The 13,723-nt window shown below is 44.4% G+C and overlaps 2 protein-coding genes across 5 annotated transcripts in view; one reads left to right on the top strand and one right to left on the bottom strand.

The window, feature by feature from the left end:
- Positions 1-6,985, top strand: part of cntn4 (contactin 4) — a gene marked incomplete at its 5' end in the record, with an annotated part of 104,325 nt that extends 97,340 nt beyond the window's left edge. The window contains 6 exons of the mRNA XM_079748698.1: positions 1,272-1,506; positions 2,268-2,383; positions 4,259-4,445; positions 4,878-4,990; positions 5,079-5,247; positions 6,877-6,985. Of these exons, the coding sequence (XP_079604824.1) occupies positions 1,272-1,506; positions 2,268-2,383; positions 4,259-4,445; positions 4,878-4,990; positions 5,079-5,247; positions 6,877-6,968 (912 nt within the window). The 3' untranslated portion in view covers positions 6,969-6,985. The remainder of the gene's footprint in view (positions 1-1,271; positions 1,507-2,267; positions 2,384-4,258; positions 4,446-4,877; positions 4,991-5,078; positions 5,248-6,876) is intronic.
- A 4,099-nt stretch (positions 6,986-11,084) lies between these two features.
- The window catches only part of LOC307084086 (band 4.1-like protein 1), a 71,152-nt gene continuing 68,513 nt past the window's right edge, over positions 11,085-13,723 (bottom strand). For all 4 annotated transcript variants that reach the window (XM_079748244.1, XM_079748246.1, XM_079748247.1 and 1 more), the window contains one exon: positions 11,085-13,542. In XM_079748244.1, the coding sequence (XP_079604370.1) occupies positions 13,537-13,542 (6 nt within the window). In that variant the 3' untranslated portion in view covers positions 11,085-13,536. The remainder of the gene's footprint in view (positions 13,543-13,723) is intronic.

Here is a 13,723-nt window from a genome sequence, read left to right as displayed (position 1 = left end):
GATTCAATGAGATAATTAACGTGGAATGGTTTCTTCCCAAGCCCAAGCAACTGTTTTTTAATAGATTACAGTGTGCTCGCTCTTTTTCCAACTCTCTCTTTCTCTCTTGTTATCGTTCTTCCCTTTTTCTTTATAGTGTCATTCTTTCCACAAAAAAACACCCTGCCATTAATCAACACAAAGCTCAAAAAAGATTATGCATTCATTCTGCCTGAAATCGTCGACCCCCTGTTGTGGACAATTTATCCGAACAAATGTTGATTCTCGTTTTCAGCATGCCCAAGTTCGATTAGAGTCTATCTTGTGCTTAACAAAGTGTTCATTTTCCCGTTGACTCTGAGCCACTTCAGTCACTTTTCCATTTGATGTGATAGTGGGTTGTGTTTTGATGGCTTTAATTGGCACTTAGAGCCAGAGTCTGAGAGAGTGAGAGAAAGACAGAGAGAGAGAGAAAAAGGGACAGAGAGAAAGATAGCAAGAAAGAGAATGACGAGAAAAGAATGATGAGAAAAAGTCTGAGAGGGAGCGAGACAGACAGGGAGACAGAGAGCAAGAGAAAGACAGAGAGAAAAAGAGAGAAACAAAGAGAAGAGAGAGAGGGTTATTTGTTCAGTGCTCTGCAGTCTGTTCTGAACCCGCGACGGCCAAGCCCTAAAGGTGGTACTGTTTGTTTTTGTTTCTATATAAAAGCATCTATGTTTTAAAGGGTCAGGGGAGGCAAGGTATGAAGGAGGAGGTTTATGTATAAAAAGCCGGTGTCTATAAATATATGATGGACACTAAGGTTTCTGCTGGTCTGAACAATAGCAAAGGTAATGCGTTGGGAGGAAGGAGTGCAGGGATCATGCTCAGGGCATTGTGCTGCTAATGGACACGCAGCACCACCACAGCTAGTGTCTACGTGCACGCACATGCATGCGTGTGTGTGTGTGTGTTTCTATGCATTGTTATGTGTGTGTTTGTGTGTGTCTGTCTGTCTGTAAATATCTATTTATAGATATATTCATATGTGAATGTGTGTGTGTGTGTGTGTTTGTACGTATTGTTATGGGTTTGTGCCTGTCTGTCTATTTTTATATATATCCATGTGTGTGTGTGTGTGTGGGTGTGTGTGTGTGTGTGTGTGTGTTTGTGCTTATTGTTATGTGTTTGTGTGTGTGTGTCTGTAAATACATATCTTTAGATATATATTCATGTGTGTGTGTGTGTGTGTGTGTGTGTGTGTGTGTGTGGGTGTGGTTGTGGGTGTGTGTGTGTGCGTGTGTGCGCAGCCCGTGCCGGAGGAGCTCCAGAACGGCCCAGGGTTCGGCTACGTGGTGGCCTTCCGCCCGCACGGCGCTACGGGCTGGATGCAGGCGGCCGTGCCCTCTCCGGAGGCCTCCCGCTACGTCTTCAAGAACGAGAGCATCCAGCCCTACTCCCCCTTCCACGTCAAGGTGGGCGTGTACAACAACGTGGGCGAGGGCCCCTTCGGAGCCGTCAGCACCATCTACTCGGCGGAGGACGGTAGGTCGGGAGGGAGAGAAGGTACGGGGAGCAGGGGGAGGGTCTAGCGGGGCAGGGGGGTGCCTCAACGGTTTGATTGGGCTCGTCAGAGGGGAGGCGGGACTATCCACATTCTAATTTACATAATATACTTGATTAAGTGCGTTAGCCAAATGAATGATGATTTAGTAACAGGTTACAATTGAAAACGCTTTTATGGAGTAAATATAATAGTACACCAAAAAAGTGTATAGATATAAATCTGACTAACAAATAGGCTAAAGTACAAGATTATAGTTCAGATTTCATAACATTTGTGTCAACTTTGAGATAACATTTTGCGCCTCCTATCTAGTGGTTGAAGTTTGCGTTATAGTTCTGGGTTTGATACCTGCTTTTCCTTCAGCGCTGGCTGAATGAAAAGCAGGTGTACAGGTCACGCAGTTGGACGTATACGGGGTTATATAATACCCTATACATTCACATTGTCACTCAGTAAAACTGAAGAGTTAGCTTCAGAGCTTTTCACGCTGCCGCAGGTCATAACTATACTTTACCGCAGGGGCATACAATACAAACCCAAAAATAATGTTATTTTTTTATTTCGGAGGAGGAAAAACCCATTTGACACACGTCTCCATCTCACTTTGTGGTGTGCTGCTGTTCCACTGAATTTCAACGCAAAAAATACATCAAGTATTCGGAGAGTAAGGAGAAAGCAAAAAAACGCTAGCTTTGGTTTTAGGCTCAACTGGATGTCCCTTTTTTTTGTGGATCGCCAGAGCCGGGAAGGGCACCCACAAGGGTGCGTGCCAAGAGCCTGTCTGCCTCGCAGGTGGAGGTCTCGTGGAAAGCCCTGCCCTGGAACGCTAGCAAGCGGAGGCTTCTGGGCTACGAGGTGAGCTAACATGAGAAACAACAACAAAAACCCAACATTGTTTGTGTTCGCTTCCTTTGGTGCCCCCGAGCGCCATTGTACGTGTGTGTGTTTGTGTCGGTGTGTGTGTGAGAAAGAGAGAGTGCTTGTGTATATGCAGGTGTGTTTCTGTGTGTGTGTCTGTGTTTTTGTCTGCATGTGTGCATGCATGTTCCTTTGTATGTGTGTATTGTGTGTGTTGTGTGCATGTGAGTGCTAGTGGGTGTCTGTGTAGATGTGTGTTTGCATAAATGTGTGTGTGTTTATGCGTGCTTGCCTGCGTTTGTGTGTGTGTGCGTGTGTAACTATGTGTGTGTCTGTATGTGTGCTTGCCTGCGTTTGTATGTGTGTGTGTGTGTGTGTGTGTGTGTGTGTGTGTGTGTGTGTGTGTGTGTGTGTGTGTGCCTAAGTGCAACACTGCAACCACCAGGAGCTGCTCACTCACAAGCCCACTGCTGTTGCGTCTTGTCCCGTTGTATTATTGATGGGTGCTTGACGCCGCTGCACCTTGGGCCGGGCGGATGATAGCAGGCTGAATGCGTAATGGGCCCTCTGTCCCACGCCTACGGCTTCACTTGTGTTTCTCTTGTTGCCTACCTAAGTGCTGTAACCACACTGATTAGCGGAGTGATGCAACACACACAGGAATACAACATTTAGCCTGCTAATCCGCACACACACAAACATACACACGCACACACATGCCAGGACACACTTACAGGCACGCGTACACATGGGACACACATGTAATCACATTCGTACACAGAGGCACGCAACCACGCAAACACTCACACACGTACAAAAGCACACATTCACTTTGACACACAAAAAGACAAACACACACACGTAAACAGTATATGGTTATTTCAGACACAACAAGCCTTTCATTATTTTGCATTCTTTTAGTCGTAGTTGTAGTGTAATATCCATTTATAAAAAATAAAAAAAGTGCCGTTTCCAACAGAAATTGCAGCGTGGACATTATGAATTGGGAAATTATAAAGTGTGGGCCACTCAGAAGGCCGACCGAGGAGGACATGCTCGGCAAACAAGCCCTGTGAAAGACAAATGAGGCGTGTGCTGCGGAGCATGCCAGCAATTTCAGCCTTGACACTCCCACACTCGGGGGTGACGGGGAAAAATAAAATAGGGTGTTATCAAGTGAAGTTGATGGCCTGGGGATTTTTATCCTTTAAGCATATTATTCCTTTGGCTCGCGGCCCACCGCAGACCCCAGGAAAAAGCACGGCACGCTTCTTGGGTCGAGCTAAGTAACCGGACCCAGAGTACAATATATACACACGGCCCGTCGTGGTGCACAGAGGGACGGCAGAGGGGAAAGGGGGGCCAGGGCTGCCAAGGGGTTTGGCTTTCAGAACAATTTGCGCTCTATTTCCAGCTTTTGTTGCTCCGGTTTACAGTTCACTGACAGGCGATAACAAAAGGCTTTTACGGAGGCTGCCTCCTCGCCGCTGGGCTACGCGGCCGTGTCCAGCGGATGTGCCGCCTATTGTTTCCTCCAGATTTATGGACAGGACCATGGCTGGAGAGAGAGAGAGAGAGAGAGAGAGAGAGAGAGAGAGAGAGAGAGGTGTAGTACAGGGGGCGACTAGTAAAGAAACCACGGTCGCTCACAGGGAAACATTGAACACCACGTTCTAAGGGAAGAAGCAGGTGGAGCCACCCCCCATGTTTTTCGAATCAACCATTTATTTATAGACAGGATGGCGGTTTGAAGGTTAGCATGGAACGAGAGCTAGCATACGGGTCGGAATCCAACCCCGGTTTGCCGCCCATTGTCTCATTTCTCCTTCACCGGTATCTCTCTCTACGGTATCAACTCTTTGGATCCTGCAGCTGCGCTATTGGCCCAGGAGTGAGAAGGAGGAGAGTGCCAGCGTGCAGCGCACCGTGGGGAACCAGACGTCCAGCGTGCTGCGCGGGCTGAGAGGCAGCACGTACTACTACATCACCGTCAGGGCGTACAACACCGCCGGCACGGGCCCGCCGGGGGCCACAGTCAATGTCACCACCAAGAAACCACGTAAGCCAGACTGCGTCACACCGAGTCTGAAGAACACTGTCAGACGAGACCCAAGCACCTCCAGCGAGCCAAAATTGGAATGTCTGGTTCTTGACGGGCGTGTTTAAATGGGTCGCACTGTTTCTATCTTACTATTGAAGATGGCATCAATAAACAAGACATTTTAAAAAATTAAAAGGAACTAAGCTGAATAGTTTGAGCCACAGCCAGCTCCACACATCTTAAAGTTTTGGTGGGCCGTACTCAAAGGAAGGTACTCCATGAAAAGGTGTAGTTTTGGTATTTGAAACTAAACACATGCTAGTGCTATTGGTAGTGGTATTGAGAAATTCCAACCAGAGCCCCAAGCCAGATGCTGTTCCAGCCCCCCACTCTCATGTTTTTACCATGAAGCGCTGTATGCTTTTCCTTTAACACTGTTTAACCCTCCAGCTCCGAGCCAGCCACCGGGCAAAGTGATGTGGAACACGTCCAACTCCAAGATCATCGTGAACTGGGAGCAGGTCAAGGCCCTGGAGAACGAGTCCGAGGTCACCGGCTACAAAGTACGTCCGACCCTCTTAGCCTTGCGTGGTTTCAGCATCTGCTGCCGTGGTTACCAGGCCACCCTGACAAACTCCTCTCCGCCTGCAGGTGCTGTACAAGAGGAACCGACACAGCCCCGCCAACGTCATGGAGACCAACACGACGTCCGTGGAGCTGTCTCTGCCCACCGACGAGGAGTACATCATCCAGATCAAGCCCTTCGGAGAGGGAGGAGAGGGCAGCAGCAGCAGGCAGATCACTATCCCCAGGATAGCAGGTCAGTGGCACTCCGCTCAGCACCACCGCTGATGGCGTCTTTCTCACTGGAATCCATCTTGTCACGAAAATCGGCAAAGTGGGTCGTGAGCGATTCACTGATTGGCAAGGACTTTATAGGAAAGTGCTTGTGGAACCATCCAGTATTTTCTTTTGTCACTAAATACCACTTTAGTCACCTAGTTTCCAGGGGTGGTACAAATAATCGATTCTTCGATGCATCGCGATTCTCTCTAGAACGATTCCGTCTCGATGCAGATAAATTAATAATCAGAATTTTCCTAATCTGAACAAATATATATTTTTTTTTTTTCATTCGTTCGCCTGCTGCAACATTCTGTTCGCCAGAGAGGGATCATTTTAGTAATTTAAAAATTATTTAATTTATCTTCAGTGTGTATTGGCCAATCTGATTTGTCTTGACACGATTGCAATTCAGCCTGCGCATAGCATGCACGCAAACTCACAGCCAGAGGCAAGAACTCCTTCTAATTCAAGAGCAGCTTTTTCTTTAATGACATAGAAAAGAAAGATTAGAAAGAAGATAAAGCTGAAACCTATTTTTTACATACTTCCATATTGTGTTGTATTCCAAGCTGCATTGATTATTGCATTGTTCACAGAAAGTCATATTTGAGACAAAAGCTTTCTTTCTAATAAAATATTAGATAAGTTAATACATCTATTGATGTCTTTAATTGTCATCACAATAGTAGAAAGTGATTAGCAAACTCTGAGTAGCAAACTCAGATGTATATATATATATATATTTGAAAATCACGCATGGAAATGTACATAAAAAAATTGTTGCATCGAGATGCATTGATAATTGCTTTAGAATCTAATCGTTGACCTCATATTCGGAATCAAATCGTGAGGTACCAAGAGATTCCCATCCCTACTAGTTTCCAATGTTACTGTTTTGTCTATGTCACATAATTACAGGGCAATAGGTTTTACTGAAAATGCATTGGGAATTATTGTTCATATCAACTGTTTTTGAGGATGGGGGGCCATATTCAAATTAATGGTCATGAATGGATGACCCCTGTTCTAATGGTAAGGTTTGCTTTGTCTCCGGGTGGACATTGTGTTTGAACCACAAATGTCTGCAGTCCACTTGTAGGTAATCCTTACAATGGAGGAAAACAAAACAGCTAAAGAATGTTTTGTTCTACACACAGCATTCCTTAGTGTCTAATTGTTACGTAAATTTTGAAGATTGCACAATGTCTTGTACAATCTATGTGAACATTGTCAAAGGAGTCGTGTTACAACCCATGACCATTGCAGTCATGCAAGTCCTCACTCAATCCCACTGACTCCTAGAGTTGACTCGAGAGTTTGTGTGTTCAGACTGCTACAAACCTTGGATTTGTAAGCATGTGTCATCATTGCAAATCCTACTGTGAAAGTAGTAGTGTACCAGAACAGTATATAGATGTGTGTGTGCGTGTGTGTGTGTGTGTGTGTGTGTGTGTGTGTGTGTGTGTGTGTGTGTGTGTGTGTGTGTGTGTGTGTGTGTGTGTGTGTGTGTGTGTGTGTGCATGAGAGTGTTTTTACCCTGCAGTACGAAGACTAACAACGTCCTTGTCAACGTCCTTGTCAATGCTCCCTCTTTTTGTCTCAGGTCCCAATGCCATTGGCTCAGCGTCCAAAGTCTCCACGCTGTCTGCACTCAGCACAATAGCGCTGTCGTTCACCGCACGGACCTCCTTATGACAGACCAGTGCACCCGGCTGGCTCTGCACCTGACCCGGGATGGGTGGTGCGTGGTGGGGATGGTTGGTGAGGAAGGTTGGTGGTGAGGGTAGGGGAAGCTAATAGCTAAGTAGCCCACTCTGACGTAGTACCTACATCTCATTCATTTGAGTTTTAACAGGCCAAGGGAAAGACATGATGGAAATGAGGAGGGAAACATCCAAACATACTCACTTATACACACACACATACACACACACACACACACACACACACCCACACCCACACACACACACACACAGCCACACACACACACACATGCACACACACACAAATCTAAAAGAGGGATTGAGATGCTAAGGGAGAGAATGTCTTGACTCTTGTTGTTACCAAAGCAGCTTTCATAACAAAATATAAAAAAAACGTTCCAATGAAGAAAAAAAAAGACAACGAAAACAAACATCCGTCATTTTGTATGACATACATGGTTGAGCTTTTATAGATCTGTTTTCTGTTCAATCCACTGGACATTGGCTGAGCCCTGCGCGTGTGGCAGGGACAAGTGGGACGGATGTTAAGACGCGAACATTGGGCTAGGAGATCTAAACGGACTGGCCCGGGAGGGGCTGCGAATGTTATTTAGAAGTACGCTTCTTCTAAACTGAAATCTTTTCTTTATGGTGTGTATAACTGTCCAGAATTAGTTCTTGTTTTGTTGTTCAAAGAAAACATTGCACTTAAGCCATCCACATCACAAACACCTATTTATTTGTTGTCGTCACGGTTCATCACTTATTGTAAACCTATTTTTTACAACCTATTTTTTGTCTCCACGGAGACAGCAAAACTCGGACCCCTCCGTGTCGTTGTAACGATTGCACTGGCGACGCTCCCAATGTGGTTGCCCCATGTTTTTTTTTCCGCGTATCTCACCTCTTCTATTTAACACGTCTTATTTCTGTAACTTATTTACGACCATGTTGTTAACCGCCGCGTCTAGAGCTATTCTTTGCCTTGTGTGTGCCTCATCATACGTTTCAAAAATCCTCAGGTCCTTAAAGAGCCTTAACTTGTATGTATATCAACTCAAGAGGAAGGAAATGCAGAGGAAGTAGTTCTCCGTTTCTCTAGAGATAGAGAGAGAGAGAGAGAGAGAGAGAGAGGAAAGCAACGGCGACGGAGCTGTTTACGTGCTCGCTCGCCCATGTGTCTATATATAGGTATTGTACTTGATAGGGATTCGGTGGGGCCAGGACTCCTTTGTATAATGCTGAGATTATCGAAGATAGATTGAGCGGCAATTTGTTTTTGCTGTTTGGCATGGGTTATTGGCAATATACGAAGCCTGGTACATTTTTATGGGTGTGCAATCTTAATAAAAAAAATATTGCTGCTGACCTTTTGATTTTCCCAATAGTTTTCTGTGACAGCGTTTGGAGCTAATATGGCGGCCTGCGGGGACAGTCTGTATGTAGCGTGTAGCGTGTAGTAGGGCTGCAAGGTAGGCTACCGGCTACTAAGAAATGTAAAATATGCTGTTTTGTACAACGTGGAATCATTTCTATGATGAAAAACGACTTGGTTTCTATGTAATAGGGCTTTTACATCATGCATTGCAACCTCACATCGCAATGACCGCCTCCAGTTTGAAAGCATTGGAGCATTGGAATGTAAGTTATTATGTAGGTGATAATAATATGGGTGTATTTTTGGTCATTATTTAGTGATTCATCGTGAAATGATTCGTCATTATGGAGAGACATTGTTTCGTTTTAAACCGCCACAGCGTTTCTTATGTGAGACATGGCAAAATAAAGTTTTCATTAGCCTTGGTTCCAGTGTTTCATTGATTTAGGGTTTGACAGTGGGCCTTTTACAACTCTCTTGAGTCCTCTCAATACGGCAGTATCGTCAACAAAGAATCCCATCATGCATCTGGATGTACAAGCCCTATAACATTGTTTCAGACAGTAGTAGGGGATGGTGGATCAGCATGACTGTACCTTTTCCTCTCTATCCCTCCATCTCTCTCTCTCTCTCAATTTCTCTCTCTATCTCTCTCTCCCTCTTGCTCAATCTGACCATGTGGACTGAACTGGCTTCGGCTGACATGTGAAAAGATGAGCTCTATTTCTGTATCTGTGACTGACAGACGGCCGCTCTCCTATCTGTGCTTCGGTCTTGTGTGTGGGGGGGGGGGGGGGGGGCTCCTACTTTTCCCCTGAGGTTCCCCTACGGTCTTAGTCTGAGGCACATCTGGCCTACAAATCATACATGTGTTCCACATGGAAGGTTCCCTCTGTTACTGTTGGTTGTTTATACTGTGTTAATAAAGTTTATCGATTTATAGAACGTTGTCCTCGTCATTCATTTGATCAGTCCCGTGCTTGAGGTTACACAGTCTGCACCTCAGGGAAATTGCACTGTTTAGCTCAACTGGTAGATCAAGGCATTAATACTGCCAGGATGGATAGGGGATACAATTCCCACGGGGACTGCCCATGCTAATGATGTAGTCGTGGCGTTGTCAGACACTTGGGTCAGTATCCGACTAATGGGTTGTATATAAATAACAGACACATTCTGTATCGTTGGTTCTTTGAGTTAGGCCAAGAACAACCTCTAATTGAAGGTGAAGAGGAAGTTTTGGAAATAATAGAAACAACTGAGAACAACTGAGAGGCCGATCACATCAGGCCGAAACCCATCCAAAAATAAATGCATTTGGCGAAACTGAGAAGTCGCTATCATTTCGATCATTTCCATGCATGCAAAACCATACTTGTGAATAAGAGTTAAGATAATATGTTTATTTTTTCTATTCCTTTTTACAGAAACACAGACCAGGTGAAACATCCCATTAGCCTAACGAAAGTTCTCTTGTTACTGTCATTCACAGATTAGACACTAGATGGTGCCAAAAGCAAAGACATCCTTCAGCTCATGTGCAAGACTTGGGTACATGTAGATAATGCCTTTGTTTGGTTTATGTTGTTTTTAATGAAAACAATTCACACGTTTCATATGTCTTTGATTACAGTTGTCATGTTTCAATTACTTTCAAAGGGATTTGAAGCAACAGGAAACATTTGAATCCTATAGCTAGAATCACAATGTGTCATTCTGGCTAATTTTGGTATCATTTAGAGACAGACTATTTAGATATGGACTTCAGTCATTCCATGACTCAGAGATTTGAATAATACTGAGACATTTATTTATGCATGTAGCTTTGTCATTGAGAATGCAAATACATTAAATAACACATCACCAAGCACAAGGGAATATAGAGCAAAAGTCTATCTGGAATTCAAAGTAGAAAGGCTAAACCATTAGTCATCTTAATGCATATCACAAAACCAAAGAAAAAACCTCACAACCAAAAGGTGCTTGGTTGTGTTGTGAGCCTTCATAATGATTGCCTTTAATCTAATCTGATTACCACAAGAAGCAAATCCATTGTCCAAAAATCAACATCCGCCCTGCATCACAGTCTCAAACAACACCTTTTACGTTCAAAACAGCTGAGGTGTGACCCATGGTCACATCTCAGTTTGATGAAGAGGAGGTCAACTCTTTCTCAGTCAACCGTGTTGTGTGGATTAGCAGCACTTTCAACCAAGCACTGATAACTGGTCATGGGTCTTTTCACCATTGCGCCATCTTGGTTCTAAATGCTAGCTGGGTGGGGGGAACTTAATTTATAGCCAAGATGGAACCAAGATGGCCACATTTTACTAATGACATGACTCCCTGCGTAAGGCACCCATCCATGTGACAATCAGACAGTTGTCCTAGTACCTAGAACTCAAACCCTGCAATTAGTCAAAGACCAAACTACTTCCGGTCCTCCAACTCCTCCTCCATCCTAGTCCATTGGGAGTGTATTAAAGTGTGGTTAATTATATATAGTAAAGGCCTTCCACACATTAACTCTTAGAGCCCCATTAAATCTTCCCATTGGAAGCCCCCCCTCCCATGCTTACGTAAAATAATAACTTTCTAAGGTGTGAAAAAGGTCCAATAATAGATCCAGTTCCATTCAGTTTCTTCTGACAATATCTGTGCTTCTACTGCAAACTCCCCACCCCCAATCCTTCCCTGCAGCGGCCATTTCACAAGATTATTATTATAAATTTTTATAAAAGAAATTAGTCAAATCAAATTTACAAATCGTTTGGAAGGGATTTAACATACTCTCACACACACACACACACACACACACACACACACACACAAACACACACAAACACACCAATAGAAGGTAGTATTTCCACATATGGTGGTGATGGAGGAAGGAAGAGAGGAGGTAGGGGGAGGATGTTGAGCTATAATGGGGAGACAAAGCCATGGTCCATTTAAGTGTCACACAAGCCTTCCTAATCTTACGTAAGTACGTTATCGGATTTGGTTGTATTTGATGTTCATAGAGTAGTTCACAGTGTTGCCCAGCGAGATCGATGGCGAGAGGATGGCAGTTTATTGCAATTTCGTATTTTTACACGCAGTGTAATTCACTGCTTGGATTGACAAGGGACAATGATAGAGCAACTCTGCTGAGCGAGCATTCAGCTTATATATATATGTATATAATAATTGAGATGGGCAATGCATAGTTTCGTATTAAAGGTTCTCCAGAAGTTTGTTTTCTTTCTTTTGTTTACAACCTCTTAAGTGGCTATGGAGTAAGATGGGGCTTTTGTGTACGGCACACTACGAATTCAGGCTTTGACTGTTGGGAAGTAACAAATATAATCACGAAAAAACAATGAAGGAAAAGAGGAATGGGATAGAATGGGCTCCACACTCACCATTTATAAATACGTATTACAACCTTATACACCATAACCACCATAACTTCTATCAAACCAAAAAATCCAAACAAAACAAAATACAATGTCCATTGTACATTCCTGTCATCATGGGCATCAGAGCAATGCTTATATTATCCATATATTATCCATTAGCATTAGCAACTCGCCAAAACCGTGACATCCAACATTGTGTTGATTTCATTTTTTTATAGAGTTTAAGCGAGGCCTTTGTAGCACAGCGATGAACACTCAAGCTGCACTGCTGTTGTCTGCCGCTTGGGACGAGTTGGCAGCTCTTCTTCCTCTTCGCCTTGAGTCTCTTGGGGTTCTTTTGTAGAGAGGACAACCAGGACCAAAACACTCAACACAGCGCACCATGGACTTCCTCCGGTCTGCACTGAGACTGCATTCATTGGTCAATATCACACATAAACACTCCCGCAGCCCAAGGTGACAGCAATTCATCATCGCATTCATAATGGCAAAGAAAATAATAAAATAAACATATCACCACGTTTCTCTAACATATGAGATGAAACATTATATTATATAAACTTTCTGTATTATATTAAATGTAAATCATCTATTAAAAGAAAATGCCACTCAGCGCACGCCACCGGCATTTTTTGTTCCCAACCGGTCAGATAGTTGACATGGAAATGAAAAAGTAAAGGAGGAGGGGGCAAGCAGTTTTCTGTCCACCGCAGACTCCCACAGAGTGGTCTTGGTGTTGTCTTCAATAGTCTTTCTCAGCAATTTGCTATAGCGTCGATCAGGACCTGCTATTCATATCCAAGGGGGGGGGAGTCTGCTTCTGCTACACAAGGGGTCGGGAGGATGCACACAGTCCCACTCCACAATGTTCTCAGCGCTTTTTCTGTGGTTTATCTAGACATGTCCGTGGTTAATTTTTCATTCCCTTGGCTATTGTTGTGACATGCAGATTATAATTATTTTGTCTAATATGATACACGTTTCATAAAGAAGCAAACACCAACATAAATTATCATCCTCTATAATTGTTAAAAATGTAAAAAGCTATAAGGACAGCAGTTGCTAATATATACTTGAGGGAGTCAAACCGATGCAGATGGCAAGCATTTCTCTCCGTTTGTCCACGTCCACACCCTGTAACATCGCGTCCTTACCATTCGCCTCAGCTCTGCCCACTGACTAGTTCTGGTCGGATAAACATGTTTCACTTACGATGTCATGTCAACTTGAGGAATCCAGTACCATGGCACACAGGAGAAAAATTGTATTGTGTGTGTGTGTGTGTGTGTGTGTGTGTGTGCGTGCTTTGTGTGTTTGTGTGTGTGTGTCTGTGTGCGTGTGTGGGCATGTGCGAGCGTGTGTGTGAGTTTCTGACAGTGGAGTCATACCTGTAGCAACCCATCGACATCCAATACAAGCTATTCAGAGTCAGGTTATATATAAACAATAACAGCTGTCAGTCATGACAAAATGTCTGCGCTCTACAACTCAGCAGGTAAAAAAAAGGGTGGAAGAGGCGAGAGAGAGCGGTACCACTGTGATCTGTGGCACAGGGGTGTTTGGGTGGTTGGGTTGGGGGGGGGGGGGGGGGGGGGGGGGTTGGTGGGATGGGTGGGTGGGTTGGCTGGCCCAGAATCCATTTCACAGTTAATGTGGCCAAAGGACGGAGGACGACTGCTGTGGTGGAGGTGGGGACGGAGCAGGGCCGTCTGCTGTGGTCCAGTTTCAGGGGTCCACTCTACGGCCCCTGGGACGGGCGTCCGAGCACTGCCCGCAAGGGATCAGGACTGGAGCGAGACGGGGACGCACAAAAACAACACAGGGGGATATAAAAATACATTCAAATTAAAATAAAGTACAAACAGAAGCTCGACTCTCATACAATCCACCACAGGAATGCTTCAACCGCAATGAAAAGTTTGGTGAAGCGCAAACTGTGGAATATTGTTTTCCCCTGGAGCTTTACGT

Source organism: Pollachius pollachius (assembly GCF_949987615.1).
Source record: "Pollachius pollachius genome assembly, chromosome: 12".
NCBI lineage: Eukaryota > Metazoa > Chordata > Actinopteri > Gadiformes > Gadidae > Pollachius > Pollachius pollachius.
The sequence above is the reverse complement of the archived record's forward strand: the minus strand, read 5'-3'. Positions and strand labels throughout refer to the sequence as shown.